At 36.7% G+C, this 15,833-nt stretch overlaps 1 protein-coding gene across 1 annotated transcript in view; it reads right to left on the bottom strand.

Annotated features, from left to right (window-relative positions):
• GALNTL6 (polypeptide N-acetylgalactosaminyltransferase like 6) overlaps window positions 1-15,833 on the bottom strand; it is an 876,998-nt gene that overhangs the window by 549,207 nt on the left and 311,958 nt on the right. Inside the window, exon 3 of the mRNA XM_028520463.2 lies at window positions 9,435-9,543. Within this exon, the coding sequence (XP_028376264.1) occupies window positions 9,435-9,543 (109 nt within the window). The remainder of the gene's footprint in view (window positions 1-9,434; window positions 9,544-15,833) is intronic.

Genomic DNA, 15,833 nt, shown 5'->3' with positions numbered 1-15,833 from the left:
TCTACTTGAAGTTCAGGTAAGTATGAACACCCTAGTGAAAATTTTTGAGAGAGTTAATGTTAACTGGCTAGATTTGAAAGCATAAGAATTATGACAGGTGACTCATGTTACTACCATATAGGCATATCAATAGACATAGGAATTGTTGAAACTATACAAATAACAATTTATTGAGCATATAATACAGTCCAGATAGTTTAATTATATAATTTATTTAACACTTAAAGTAACTCTATGTGATAAGTGCTATACTAGTGAGAAAATAAGGTTAATTAATTTCATGCACACTTGCACATGGAAATTGATATTTCTAAAGAGAGGTATTTCAACTTTTGTAACAAATAGTTAAATTGAATTATTTTAAAATTTACTTTACCTTATTTTTGAATAAAAAATGGTTTCAGTTTCATAAATCTCCTGAGATACATCTCCATTGCTATTTTCATACTATAATACTGAAGGGATTAGACCCTGGGTAATTGTATCTCAATTCAATTTCAGCTAAATTTTATTTTATTATTAAACATATCAATGAGACATCTTTAACAGAATGCTCATAATCTTTTCATTTCTAATCTACATTTTCATTGTTAAACAATGACTGCCAAATAAAATATTTCATTAAAAGTTAATTGTAAGCAAATGAATAATAATGAGTGTTACTTTGGTAATATTTTCTGAAGTTAACCACCCACCTCCCAACAAATCCCATTATAAAATTTATTGAGAGGTATTCATAGATGGATAAATTGTACTAAACTATCAACAAAATGCAATGTTCATTGTTGGTAGAAATGAAAAATATGATAAACCCTGTTTTTAAGAGACACAAGACATTAGTAAAAGGTGGCCAGGAGCCATCGTAGTTACAGCAAAAACGCATTTTTCACTTTCTGAGAGCAAAGTAGTTGTAGTCTTTTCCAAATGGGGCACATTTCTGTTTCCCATTCTGTTTGGTGGGTGATCTTGTTCAATTATGCAGAATAAAGACATTTAAGAACAAAATGGGTCCCTGATCAACACTAAAGTGAGCTGTTTAAGGAACTTTGAAAAGCTTACATTTAATCATTTTAAAACACAGTATATTCCTAACTCTCATATAGTGTTTTAATTCATACTGTTTAGATGTTTTGCTACGTAAATTCACAGCAATCAGTCTGAACCCTCAGTAACTTAGACCATGAGGTGTAAGGGGGCCTGAGAAGCAATCTACAGACAAGAGGAAAAGAATAAAAACATTGTGTCAGATCTCCACGTCACTTTCCTAATGCATCAGTGTCATTGCTCAAAAGCCAGTTCACATGATTCCAGATAAGATGTGACTCAGAGCCCATGGGCAAGTGATTATATTTTGGGGAATCATAAAACTTTTAACTCATTAAATAAATGCATATATGTATAAATATAGACAGAAGGATAATTGCTACAAAAACTAAGTAGGACAAAGTGATATAGAATGAAGGAAAGGAACTATATCTGTGTATGGTATTATGGTGACTGACAGGCATGTCTAAGCAGGTGATACACGGTCTGGTGGCCTTAATGAAAGTGAGAGTGGGTTGTGCAGATATGGATTGCAAGTGTTCCAGGCCATGGGAACAGCTTAGTGGAAGGTCCTGGGACATGTTTAGCATTCTTAAGGGAAAACAAAGGGGACCCAATGGCCAGGGGAGAGACTATACATCAATCAGTAGGAGATGAAGATGGAGATGGGTGTTGGGTAGATCATGTTGAATTGCATAATCATGGAATGAACTTGGATTTAATTTTGAAAATGATGACTAACCTTTGTAGGCTTTTGAGAAGAGGAGTGAAGTGACCTTATGTTTAATTTTTAGAAATCCACTCTGGTTGCTATTTGAAGAGATGAAGATGAGTACAAAAATCAGTTAAGAGGCTACTGAAATCCTTCAGCCAAGAAAGATTAATGGTTTGGATCCAAAAGGCCACTGTGTCATTAACAATGAAAGTTCCCCCAATTACGCTGCATGTTTTCAAAAGCCATGGTGATTTATTTTATTTCTTTTCTTCCAGAGTGTGGTGCAGTATTTAAAATACAGTGGCATAAGCCCTGGCTGGTGTGGCTCAGTGGATTGAGCACCAGCCTGTGAACCAAAGAGTTGCAGGTTTGATTAACAATCAGGGTACATGCCTGGGTTGTGGGCCAGGCCCCCAGTGGGGGTCACGTGAGAGGCAACCACACATTAATGTTTCTCTCCCTCTCTTTCTCCCTCCCTTCCCTTCTGTCTAAAAATAAATAAATAAATACAGTGGCATAAAAGAATTTGTTGGATGAGTGAATAAATGAATGAATTATAAAATAATAAAACCTTATATATTCAAATTTATGAGTGTGATTAACTAGGGCGAATACAAGTAGTGAAGAGTAAGATATAATTTCATAGGATTCCTGAGGCATATAGTGGAATTCATGATTTGATTATAATTATCTGAGGACATAACATGTTTCAAAGGAAAACATCAAATATAAGAGTTGAAAACAGCTTTTTTCGTGTTCTGTTCACCCATACTGAAATCTAAAAGCAGCGATAAACACAGTGGAAATCTGAATCAGAATAAAAGAAAATTTTCAAAAATTTTCAAATTTGAAAACTAAAAGTAAGTGCTTTCTAGAAATCTTAAAGATTTTTATACATCACACGTGCCAGGTACATGTGACACCCACACCTGCCCCACCCTGGATGGATGACTTAAACAGTGTGTGTTTACAACCTAGAAAAGGATGCAGTAAGAATTAGGTAATATCACGTGTCAAAGAAGAGTTATCTGAACTAATTGCATCTTCTTTTCAACATCTGGCACATGTTATTAGATCCATAATTCAGGAAAATTCCATAGGCAGAGTTTATTTTTATTTCAGAAATATATTGGCTTTTTTCTTAAATTATGAGTAGATGAATGTCAGCTGCATAGCTCTTTAGTTCCTCATTATAATAATTATTCCCAATGTACACTGAATAATAGATCAATATCAATTTATACATCATCTTTCATATTACATCAAAGAAATAATATTTTAGTTATTTTCACCCAACTTTTATAAATTATTTAAATAATGATTATCAATTTTGTGATACAGTACAACTCAGACGGATAGCTAAACAATTCACAGCTGAAATCTTGTGTCGATAAATTCTCCAATGATGTAAAGCTAACTAAATGAAACATAATGGATCACGTATAGAAAAAAATGCCTAAAATGTGACTGGGTAGTAGCAAATTACAAGGAAGAGAAGTCAGAAAATTAATTGAATAAAAACAAAAGCTTATCTAATATCTGAATATGTTTTATCCTTGAGAATTTGGTTGGCCTCTTCCAGGAAGTTCCCCTGACCCTGAACTGCTACACTGGATACCCTTCTTCTATAGCTAAATTGGTTTGGTTAACGGCACTCTCCCAACAAAGAAGTGTACGATTATAAAATAACAAAAACTCTGGGTTTCTCTGAATATTAGGATTCCTCTAACAAATGGACACAATCCTAATAATTTACTGTAACTGTAAGGGCACATATGTGCCTGAAAGAACCCTGTTGCTACACCTAAGTTCTTTGGGTCTATCCTTCAATTGCTTTTCTTAAACATTTTTTTAATTTAAAAAAATCTCCCATTTCTTCAAGGGTGAAAGCAATTATCTTCTTTTTATTTTCTTTTCCCTCTCTCCCCATATACCACCTATTTATTTTAAAGGTTATTTAAGATTCTGATATTTCAAAAATTACCAAATATGCCACAAGAATGTGACTACCTAAACCAAATATAAACTATTAATATTAATTAAAATATTAACAGACATTTAATAAAATGCATGCAGCTTACTATGTTAATTACTTTTATAAAGATTATTAAAATTTCATTAGAAAGTAGTTTTTAGAGTGTCATGTTTTTAAGATAGTATCAGTGTTAAGCAGACCAAGCATTTCAAAACAGAACTACAAAATAATATAACTAAAATATGACGAATATAAGACATTGGGCCACAGAGCAGTGTGATACACTTTAAGAGGTAATTTAAAGGAGTTAATTTAAAGGACAAAACTCAGAGCCCTAAATGCTTATTCTACAGTAGAAGAGGCTAAAATTACTAAGTCTATGAATCAAATTTTTAAATTTTTGAAAGTCAAAAAAAAAATGAAAGAAGCTAAGTCAATGAGAAAACAAAATAGATAAAATGAATAGGTCAAAAACCACTTTCTGAAATGATTAATAAAATTGATACATTTCCAGTATAATATTTTATCAAAAAATAAAAAGACATCAATAAATAATATTTGAAAGAGAAATAAATTTAAACACTATAGACATTATGAAATCTTTCAGAGGACGTTATAAATAAATTTGTTTATCAATATGAGCATTTAAACCCAGGAGTTAAAAATCTTTGCTCAAGAAAAGTCCAGGGCCATATAGTTCACCCACAAGATTTCTATAATTATTAATAAATAAACAATTCTAATACACAGTGAATAATTACAAAGTATAGAAAATAGGAAGCATTACTGAAGTAATTTTATGAAGCTTTCATTACATTGTCACCAAAATTTAACTCCATGAGAAAAAATAATTCATGACCAATGATTCACTCATGAATAAAGATTCAAAAATGTTAAATGAAATATTAGCAAACCAACTAAAACAACAGATTTAAATCAATAGATATAATTCACTCAAATAAAAGATTAAATAATATTCATCATGTCTATTTCAATAAATGCAATAGAAGAAACACACTTTTAATAAATTCATATTCATTTAGGTTAAAAATAAAATAAAACTTATAATCTCTCAGCAAATCAGATTCAGAAGGCTTAGCAAAAATGGTAAAATGCATTTTCATTAAATAGATAGCTAGAAAAATTCTTAACAAGAGTGTCTAATTTGCTATTGTCAGAAAAATCCCAAGTCAAGACTGGCAACCAATACCTACTATTCAGCATTACACAGAATTCCTAGCAACTGCAATGTCAGAACAAAAAGAACTAAAATTATAAGGTGTAGAAAGAAAAAAAAAATAAAAACACTGTCATTACTTGTAGATATTACATTGTAGATATCACAATGTAGATATCTATGTTAAAAATTTAAAAAAACCTATAGGCAAATGATTATAATTCATAGAAAAACTTAGATTTCCAAATTCAGATAAAAATAAAAACTATATTTCTATATACCAGCAACAAACAATGTGGACTTTCAATAAAATCAACATGCACGATATCCACATTAATTTTCCAGGGATAGCAACAAAAGTGTCTGAGAATAAAATTACAAACATGTTCTTAAATATAATGAAAAAGCAGCAAATAAATACAATGTATACTATAGAATCGATTATTTAATATTGAAAAGTGTCACTTATCTCCTAATTTATAAAGACACCATTACTCTAAAATTTAAATAACTTGGTTTACCTATGGATATATATGAAAAATTTGACAAGCCGAGTGGAAATTTTAAAGAAAGGCATAATATTAGGAATGGCTGTAGATTCTCAAGGAAGAAGAGCAAAGAAAGTAGAATGAACTTTATCATACATCAGTAATCATTATAAAAACATAGTATATATAAGATATGGTATTAGCTCAGGGATTTTTACTCATAGAACAGAATTAAGAACCAGAGAGAAAACAGAAATATGAAAACTTGATATATAATAGAGTCAATACTGCTGAGTGATGAAGATACATTTTCCAATAAACGGCACTGTTTTAGTTTATCTAAATAGATGAAAAGTAAATAAATATTGAATCCCCCTCTTACATCAATAAAATGAAGACCAATTGGGTTTAAAACCTAAATATAAAAGATAATGTACTCTAGCTTTTGAAAGATAATATAGAACATCAGTATGACCTATCCTTAAAAATATGATTTCCAAATTTGACTACATAACAATTAAGAACTTCTAGAAATTGTATAAAAATAGTCTACAAAATATGTAACATGATATTTTCACCACACACAACCATGAAAGGATATTTACAATTGATCCACAGGAGCACTCTGTGGATCAATAAGGAAGAAAAATAAATTCAAAAATTAAAAGTAGAAATGGGAATTTTACCAGAAAGAAGGCACAAACAACTCATAAGGATAAAAAAATACATCAACTACATTAGACCTTAGTATATGTAAGTGACCATGCAAATTTGAGTGACTGTGAGAAATTACATCATACTACTGATTTAAGGGGAAAAAGTCAGGCACTACTAAGGGTTCACTTGGATTTAGAGCAATGGGAATTTCATCCACTATTGAGGAGAGTGAAATCAGTATATCGACTTTGGAAAACAGTTTGTCCTGGACTACAGAACATACCTGAAATATGCATTCCTCAGACACACAAAATTCACTATTCAATATGTATCCTAAGAAAATACTGTCTCTTCCCCAGAACCACACACACGAATACTTATAATAGCACTGTATGTAATAACCAAAACCTAGGAATCCCCCAAGTGTCTGTGAAGAGAAGAATGTTGTAGAAATTTAAACAACAGTAAAAATGAATCAATAGAATTCTATGCATTGTCATGGATGAATCTCAAACATAATTTTGAGTGGGGAGGAAAAGGAGGGTATGGGGGGTACATGCTAATAGAAGGAGACTTTACTTGGGTGGTATACACACAATACAGTGTACAGATGATGTGTCGTGGAATTGTACACCCGAAACCTGTATAATTTTGTTAACCAGTGTCATCCTCAAGTTCAATAAAAAGGAAAAAAATTAAAAATAATAATTTTGAGAGAAGAAAATCATACAGTATAAATCAATTTTCAAATAAAGATCAATCTCAGGCAAAATGCAACCATACCTGTTTAAGACTGAATATATAGGCGGGAGGAAAAGCTTCTACAGAGAAAAATAAGAGTAAACACAAACCTCAAGACTTGGAGGAGACAGAATGGCACAAATGATCCTTTTTCTGGACCTGGATATTGAGAACAGGGAGGATTATTTTGACTCTGTACTCTGTGTGTTGTGTGTGTTTACTTCTTTTATTTTATATTTCATGATATTTAAAAAATGATGAATTATTGTCTACTGCATTTGTCATATATCATCGAGTGACTCCTACAACATACTAGTATTTAAAAACTTTTGAATTCCAATGAAAATTTGCACTTTAGAATACTTAATAATTACCAAATTTTTTTGAGGCCAATTTCCCTTGCCTCGCCTGAGAATGAGGCTATAAAAGACAGGTTCATCCAGGGAGCAGAAAGGGCAGTGTGAAGTGGAAATAAATGTGATGTTCTGGATTTTATATCTAAGACTCCTTGGCACAGTGAAGGGTAAGCACCACAAATCAAATGAAAGTAACTTCAGTGAATTAACAATGACAGTTATCATTAGCTGAGCTTATATCCAAATAAGTGGCCAATTACTTGAGGTATATTATCTTTAATCTACACAGCAATTCTGCAAAGTAGAATATAAGAAAGATAAATTGATTTGCCGCTGAACCTAGTTCATGTATGGAGAAGCCAGGATATGATCCCAGGCATGTCTCTCATATGTCCACAGGTCATTACTTCGTATTGCCCAGGTATTATTCAAGGTCAGACAGTGGTGTGTAAAGGAGCATGATAAGACCTGACTTATAATCTAGCTCTGCAAATTATTAGCTGTTTGACCTTGGATAAAATTTAATAAATACATAAGAATTTAGCTTTTTTTAACTCATTGAGGATAATAAAACCTATCTATTAGCTTCATTTCGAGGTTTAAATGAAATACATGTGTAAAGTACTAGCACAAAACATCTATGCAAAAAATTTAGCTTATTCTATTATTATCATCATCATTATTATTATTATTACTAACACTTTGCAACTTCAGTTAATTAGATTATATAAACATCTCCAAAATTTTTCAGCACTCTGTGGTTCAAAAGAGGAATTGATGGTTGAATTATTACAGAGCTGATCAAGCAAATAGAGAAAAAAAAGGTAAGAAAGCTCCGAAAATGAGAAGGCTGGTAATGAATGCATCTTCATGATTGTTTACGAGGAGAGGCCAAGGTGGAAAGACAATGAAACTTAGAAGAGAAAGATTCTCTAAGGAATAGAGGATATCCTTGGGAATAACGGGTCTAGCGAAGGCTGGGAAAGGTGAGGAATGAGGGGTGTGACCTGAAGAAAGGGAATTAAAGAAGACGATAATTAGATCATCCACACCCGACTCAGGGCTCAGAACATTTCACTGCCCTGAACAATGTCATAAATATTAAAATACCATCACACCAGACTTCCCGACAGGGTGAGTTATGAGGAAGGTGGAGCAGCAGGACCTCACGTTGTGGCTGGTCCTGGTTCTGCTGCTGCGTCACCTGGAATGCATTATCTCAGGGCTGCTCAGATGTCTTTACCAAACAATAGCTTCTCTATTTCTGTGACATCCTCACTATGAAAAAAAAACTAGAGCTAGAGCTCCTTTGGTCAAATAATAGAATATGGACTTCCCATGACTCACTTTTATCAATTTCTATTTATAGAGCCTTCTTTTAATTTAATTGTTGTTCAAGTACAGTTTTCTATCTTTTACTCCCATCCCAGCCCACCCCCCCAGCCCTCCCCATCTCCCTTCCATTTCCACCCCCTCTAGTTTTTGTCCATGTGTCCTTTATACTTGTTCCTGTAAACCCTTCCCTTTTTCCCCTGAAATTCCCTCCCTTCTCCACTCTGGTCACTGGCAGCCTGTTCTCTATTTCAGTATCTTTGGTTATATTTTGCTTGTTTGTTTGTTTTGTTGTTTAGGTTCCTGTTAAAGGTGAGATCATATGGTATTTGTCTTTCACAGAGTCCCTGTTTTCAGCATGCTAATTTTTCAGACCTAGAAAAACTTGTTCTTTCCCCTTAATTTTTCCAACAACCAAAATGTTTCCTTTACCTATAACCCAAGAATAAAATTCTGCTACACATGTACAGACCTGCTTGATTAGGTTTAGCTGCCTTTCTGTTTGTCCAAGTTTTGCCAACCTGAGATCCCTGGCTCATGTGATCCACCCACCTCTTGTGTCCCTGCCAGTGTCTAGAACATGGTACCTCTTTCATACATTGCATTACCAGTGAATCATCCCCCAGCCCTAAGGAGTCAATCCAATTCAAGATACATGTCCACCAATTCTTACTAATAAATCCCAAGATCCCCCAGAAATTTTTAAAAAGCAGTTTGGAATACAAAGTACTACAGATTTCTAAAAATTTAATGACTTCTTCAGCTAATATTGTGAGGGCTATTATTTGTTTCTCTCTGAAATATGAAACTGCTTTAGCTCTGTCCCTTGTGGACCTCCAATATCCCCATGAGACATACCTTACTGGGCAGAAGAAATGCTAATTAGAGATCCTTCAAGTGACACATGAGACACTGCAGTAAGTGAAGTAGCTCACACTGAACTCCATACCTGAGCGCATAGCCTCTTTCTGAATGCTTTCATAGTCATGCCAGTCTTTTCTTCTCAAACCATCTGTCCATGCATAGAATTGCCCATCTCCCAGGCCCAGTGGAAATGTCTGTGGAAAAGGAAAGTATTCAGAGTATAAAAAGGAGGTATTTCCTTTTGCATGGTAGGTAAACACAGCCAGGCACATAATAGGCAATCAAAGAATATTTGTTGAATGAGTGATTCTTCCAAGTACACTGAAAAGAAAGCTATTGCTGGTGACCAGATTAATACACACTTTAAAACCTTGTTTCAGCTCTTAAAGCAAGAGCGTGTGTCAACCACAGCCCCTATCATTGCCTGTTTTATTCCATCTGGAGACAGTAATAATAATTCGGTGTGCTACCTCCTCTGAGCATGGTGCCGAGCTGTTTTCACTTGCCCAAAGTGTAAATACTAGTAATGCTGCCAAATTTGGTATTAAATGGAATTAATTTTGTTTGTGATTTGTTCAGTTTCATTAATCTTGATCAAGTATATTTGAATGGCCTGATAATAACATTAGCAACTATTCATTGAATGCTCACTATGTGCCAGGTACTATGTTAAATAGTCTGTATATAGAAGATTTTTGAATCTTTATGATAGCCTTCGGTTGTAAATCTCCACTTTTTCTGCCAAATTAAACTCAGGCCCAGAGAACTAAAATAAGTTGAATTAAACCAAAGTGGCAAAGTCAGGACTTGGACCCACTCTTTAGACCAAAAGTATGGTCTTAAAAATGAGTTTCCTATTTAGATTGCTGTTAATGTATGGCACCTGGTTATGCTTAGCGTTGATACTATCACCCACTCGGCAACTGTAGTCCCAACACTGTGTTTTATGCTTTGGTAAAACCTAGTATGTTCTAATGTCAACTGGAAAAATAATTCTGGGTACACTGCTAAAGCTACTTAAAAAAGATTTTATTTACTTATTTTTGGAGAAAGGGGAAGTGAGGGAGAAAGAGAGAGGGGGGGGATATCAACCAGTTTCCTCTCCTACACACCTTGAGCAGGACCAAACTCACAACCCAGGCATACGCTCTGACCAGGAGCTGGCGACCTCAGGTTTTGCTGAATGATACCCAACCAACTGAACCACACTGGTCAGGGCTGAAGCTACTTTTTAAATAGTGTTTAATTTTGGTAACGAAACTGTTTTAAATGAATATCACAGATTTTTCACAATCCTAATAGTTAAGAAAATGTGAAATAAGTGGTTTCATATTTAAGTATCATTTTCCTTTTATTTGATTTATGCTTAAAATAAATAATACATCTAGAAAATAAGGTAAAGAAACATTTTTTAAAATTTCAATTTAGGTAAAATGAAAGATGAATAATTCCAGGGAGGAAATTTTATTCTATGAGCCTTTTCATGGCAAATGAAATGTCTTATTAGTTTAAAATAGTACAATTACTGTACTTATGAAAACTTATCAGCCTTCAGTCCATATTTATAGCTTTTAAAGGATCCACTTATTTTTGAAAGAATGAAATGGAGCTAATAAAGAAAAACAAAATCAAAGGAAAGATTTTCCAAAGCTGGTGATTATTTTCTATATATTTAAAGAAATTCGTTTGTAAGAGTGGTGAGTTCAGAAAAAACACACAAGGTTACTGGTGAGTTTGTATAGTATTAAGGATATATAAAAATAAGGCTAGATTTTAAAAGGAGGATGACAAGAAAGAAAAGCTATGGAAAAATTAACAGAAAATAATAAAATGTAAAAAAAGAAGGAAATGGGCAAAACCAATTGGGGTATAATAGCAAACATTAGGAAAATGCCATGCATTTTTTTCTAATTGATAATGATTTTATAACTAGACATTTTGCCAAAACTTAGCTATGAATTAAAATTTTAAATAATTGAATAACTGTAGAATACAAAACCCATGCTTTGTCATAGCCATGAATTTACAACGGTAAGTACTAAGCTATAATAAAAATCTCTCACAGTGATTCAGATAATACCAATTTATAAACATCAATTTTGAATTAAAATAGTTTCAAAATAAGCTTTGACATAAAATATGGAGATACAGCATGTAAGTCCAAGTATGCAAAGTTGTCTCTCATTACCTATCGGTTCACACACTGGCCCCTTACACAGAGGGTAGGGAGAGATCAAAGAAAGACACAGACCACTCCAGTTTGGTAGGTGGCAGGTTTAATAAGCAAGGAAACTACATAACAAAACTTGTCTTAGTCTGCCGCTGGGAGATGAGTAGATCACTGAACCTGTTTGCCAGGATCTTAAGAGCTTATAAGCAAGGCCTTAACTGGGTTCAGTAACATGTTGAGTCCAGGCAGTCCAAAACACCCTCCTCTCAAGGCTACACCCTTGAAAAGAGCTCCAGCGTGGGAATGGTGGGTGGAGCACACATTCCAAGGTCAAGAGGAAAGTGGGAGGAGCCTCTGATTGCAGTGTCTATCTCAAGGGACAACCAGTGGTCACATCCTCTTAATAGCTTCCTCCAACATTCCACCCCTCCACTGGTGCTTCCTGTCTTCCACACTCACTCTTTCCTCAATGGGCCCTTGTGTGTCAACAAGGTGTTTTATTAGTGTCAAGGTGGCTCATTTGGCAGCAATCTGGCTGCACCCTGGCTGCACCATAAACAGAGGCTTCAGTAACAGTTTAGACACGTGCAAGTGAAACACAGATTAAGATAATGATTCCCAAAATACATAACGATTTTTTCTACCAAGACCCCATAATCAGAACCACTGATTTATTAAGTCCCCTAGGCTGGCAGTCAGATCACTCAGTGCATTTACTTGCGCCCTCATGTGATTTAATAAAGATGATGCATTAGCAGACTCATTACGTATGAACACAAAACATTCTCTTTAGATAGTGGCACAGGTGCCTCCTTGCGAGGCAGTAACCATGCCCAGGGACGTTCTGTTTGGAGGATCGCTTCTTTCATTAGAGGCATTTAAACCAGTGTCAGTAAAGACAGACTGTGTCAGTTACCATTCAAGTCTTGCTGGGTGAACACAGTGAGAACTTCTGCATGTGCTGTAATGTCCACCAGGCAGTGGAGGAGACAAAGACAGCGGCCAAATGAGTGTACAAGTGGAAAACAGAACATGCCCACCTGGCCTTAAGGAGAGGACCTTGGCCTGGTTGTGCACAGTGTCCATGTTGTGCACAGTGTCTGTGTCGGCCAGGGGAGGTGGCACTGCCAGGGTGAGGCGGTGGGCTGGGGGCAGGATGTGCCAGACCAGGACTGCCGGCTTCTCCCTTCTCTCCATGGTGCATGTTCCATTTGAGGTAAAGAGAATGTTAATATGTCAGGTTTGCCGTGGAACAATAGGATCCCAGGGGGTACTAAGGAGTTCCCTCTCACCCAGGGGTAATTCACTCATCTCTGTGGTATGTCCCACTGAAAATTCCAGTATAAAATGCCTTTCCCAGACCTGATGAAACTTGGTGTTTTCAGCAGCATAGCCCGTTAATCCACAAATAAGAGGGGCGATGGCTCTTCTTTGACCTCCATGTCTTTCTGGTTTTGTGTGTTGGCAGGCTCCCTGGGCTGGCATAGGGGGCCACTGACCCTACTAGCTGATCATTCAAATGTATTGAAGTCTGAGACAGTACTTGAATCCAGTTGGCCAAGGTGTTTTATCTGCTAGTAATTTAATCTGCTGCTTTAATTTTCCATTTTTCCTTTCTACAAAACCTGCTGCTTTCAGGAGACTGCTGAGATAGGACCACCATTCACTGTCACATTCTTTTGTCCAGCCTGGCACATCATGCCCTTTGAAATGTGACCCCCAACACTGTCTATTCGAGGGTATCCGTACATGGCACTCAGCTCTCTCACCCCCTCATGGTGGCCACCTGGTTTGCATAAGGACAGGGGAAGCTTACATTAGGGCAGAGACAGTTTCTTCACACTCCAAGCTATATTTAGAACCCCTCACTCAAAAAAGGGGGCCTGTGTAACCATTTTCCAATCCAGCACTTTTGGGAACTTTTTTGGATGGCCCCAGACACCTGTGACAGCTACTTGGTTGCTGTTTAGCACACATAAGACACACTGTTAATACATTAACCTCATAACTGTAGTCAAGGGCAATCCAGCATCCTTGGCAATGTGCCATCCCACTGGGCTACTACAGTGCCCACTCTTTTTATGCACACAGTCTGCTGTATCTACTGAAGAGTCAGTTGCTAGGGCTTGTATTTGAGCTAAGATATCAGTTTCCTGATTACCAGGGGGTGCCAGTGCCTGTGAGCCTGGACTTGGACGGCAGTGAGGACTGCCTTAGGCTCTCGTAGACATACTGAAATGTCTTTCCACATTCCTGACCCCATAGGGCTTATTAGTGGTCATCCACCCCTTGGCTTCCAATTACCTAAGCCAGAGGGCTGATCCCTTTGGAACAGCCCAACTGTCAGTGCAAAGGATGAATGCTGAAAGATTCATCCCACTTGCTGCTGCAGTTCATTCCTCTTTATATCCATATGGTGTCAGTGTTCAGCTGATTAGAGACTGCAGTCCCTGTGGGCTGGTTGCCCTGACCAGACCCATCTTAGTTTGAAACCGTACAACTAATGTGCTAATGAAAATTATCTACCTTCAGTCCATCTTTATAGCTTATGAAAGATCCACTTGTTTTGAAAGAGGAGAAATGGAGCAGAGCATTTACTCACAAATACTAGTGAGCATTTCCTCCACTCCCTCTCTACAGGCTGTAGGGGCTGCCACAGATATAGAAGCAGAGCATTTGGAATACCTACACAATCTACAGGGTCTAGTATCTGCAGACACTGGGCTGGTGGACAGGTTGCTCTTCTGCTGCAAACAAGCGGAGGTGGGTTGATGGAACAGATTCTCAGTCCACCCTTGAAAGAAAAGGACATTCTCACCATAATGTGCTATTTCTTTGGGAGAGGATCTACTTGAAGGAGTATGATGTACATGGCTAGGAGCTGTTGATGTACACAGACATATGGGATTTCTAATCCATTTCAAATTGAGGACCAAAATCCTAGGGGCACTCTCTTCTCCTGTTGTGTCTGCCACAGTGCCCAACCCATACCTTCCAGAGTCACAGACACATCTGACTCAAATGGTAGCCCTGCTTGGGAGATGCCCAGAGCTTTAATCTACTTCACTAGAATTTTTGCCTTCTCAAACGTGGCTTGCTGCTCTGATGCCCAGTCCCACATGTGCCCTTTCTTTGCCGAGACGTATAAAGGATGGAGGTACTATGCTGGGTAGGGTATCAAAATCCTCCGAAGTCCAAAAGTGTTTACAAAAGCTTGTACCTCTTTCCTGTTCTTAGGGGTTGGAAAGGCTTGCAACTTACCAATCACAGCTTCTTGGAAAAAAATGAGTCTTATTCAACAAATGACTCTCCAGAACTTTACAGCAGTGCCTGGGCCTTGACCTTTCTGTGGGTTCCCTGCCTATCCTTCCCCTCACACATGTTGCAGCAGAGTCTGCAGTGTTCCGCAGCAGAGGCGAGCCCTCATGTTAGCACTGTATCATCAACAGAATGGGCCATACTGATGTGGGAAAGGAGGACAGAGACCGATCTCAGGCTACCATGCCCTGACATATTGTGGGACTGTGTAGGTAATCTCAGGGAAGCACTTGAAATGTCCATTAGTGCCCCTCACACGTGAAGGAAAATTAATCTTGTGACTCAGCAGGAGGGTATATTGAAAGAAACATTTGCTAGAATCAGCCCAGCATGGTACACTCCTGTGACTGGGGCCAAGGCATCTAAGATGATGGCAATGTTGGGTACAACTGCATGGAGTGGGGTCATGACCTTGGTCAATTCTCAGTAGTCCATGGTCATCCCCCATGAGCCAACTGGCTTTTTCAACAACCACACTGGGCCATAGAAAACACAGTAGGTAAGGTGTACAATACCCACTCAATGTAGTTCTTGGATAGTTTTTCTTATTTCCTTATGCCCCTCCTCAGGCAATTTATATTGCTTAACTGTTACTACTCTTCATGGTGGTAGACCTGCTGTTTTCCCAGTGGATGTTTCCTCCCAGGACTGGTTTGATTGCTCTAACTTGGAGGCAGGTTTCACCCATAGAGGTTTGCAGAGTTTGACCTTGTGGGATATCAGTGGCCAGTATATTCTCTGATATTCAAGAAATAAAAACCTTGTGTTCTCCTGGGGAAGAATGCCTAATCTTCAATGTCAAAGGAACCTTCCTGACCTTGCTGTTTCCCTCCATAAGCATCACTGAGGGAGCTAGAAAACTTCTGAGGGTTACTATGTATTAGAATATATTTGGCTCCAATATCAATAAGAACTATCATCTTTGTATATTTCTGGAAACCATTGAATACTGAACTCAAAAGGAGGCTTTGATCAACTTCATTGGCCCTCCTCGGA

This window comes from Phyllostomus discolor, chromosome 8, assembly GCF_004126475.2.
Source record: "Phyllostomus discolor isolate MPI-MPIP mPhyDis1 chromosome 8, mPhyDis1.pri.v3, whole genome shotgun sequence".
In the NCBI taxonomy this organism is placed as follows: domain Eukaryota; kingdom Metazoa; phylum Chordata; class Mammalia; order Chiroptera; family Phyllostomidae; genus Phyllostomus; species Phyllostomus discolor.
Note: the sequence above shows the minus strand (reverse complement) of the source record. Positions and strands in the feature narration are given on the sequence as shown.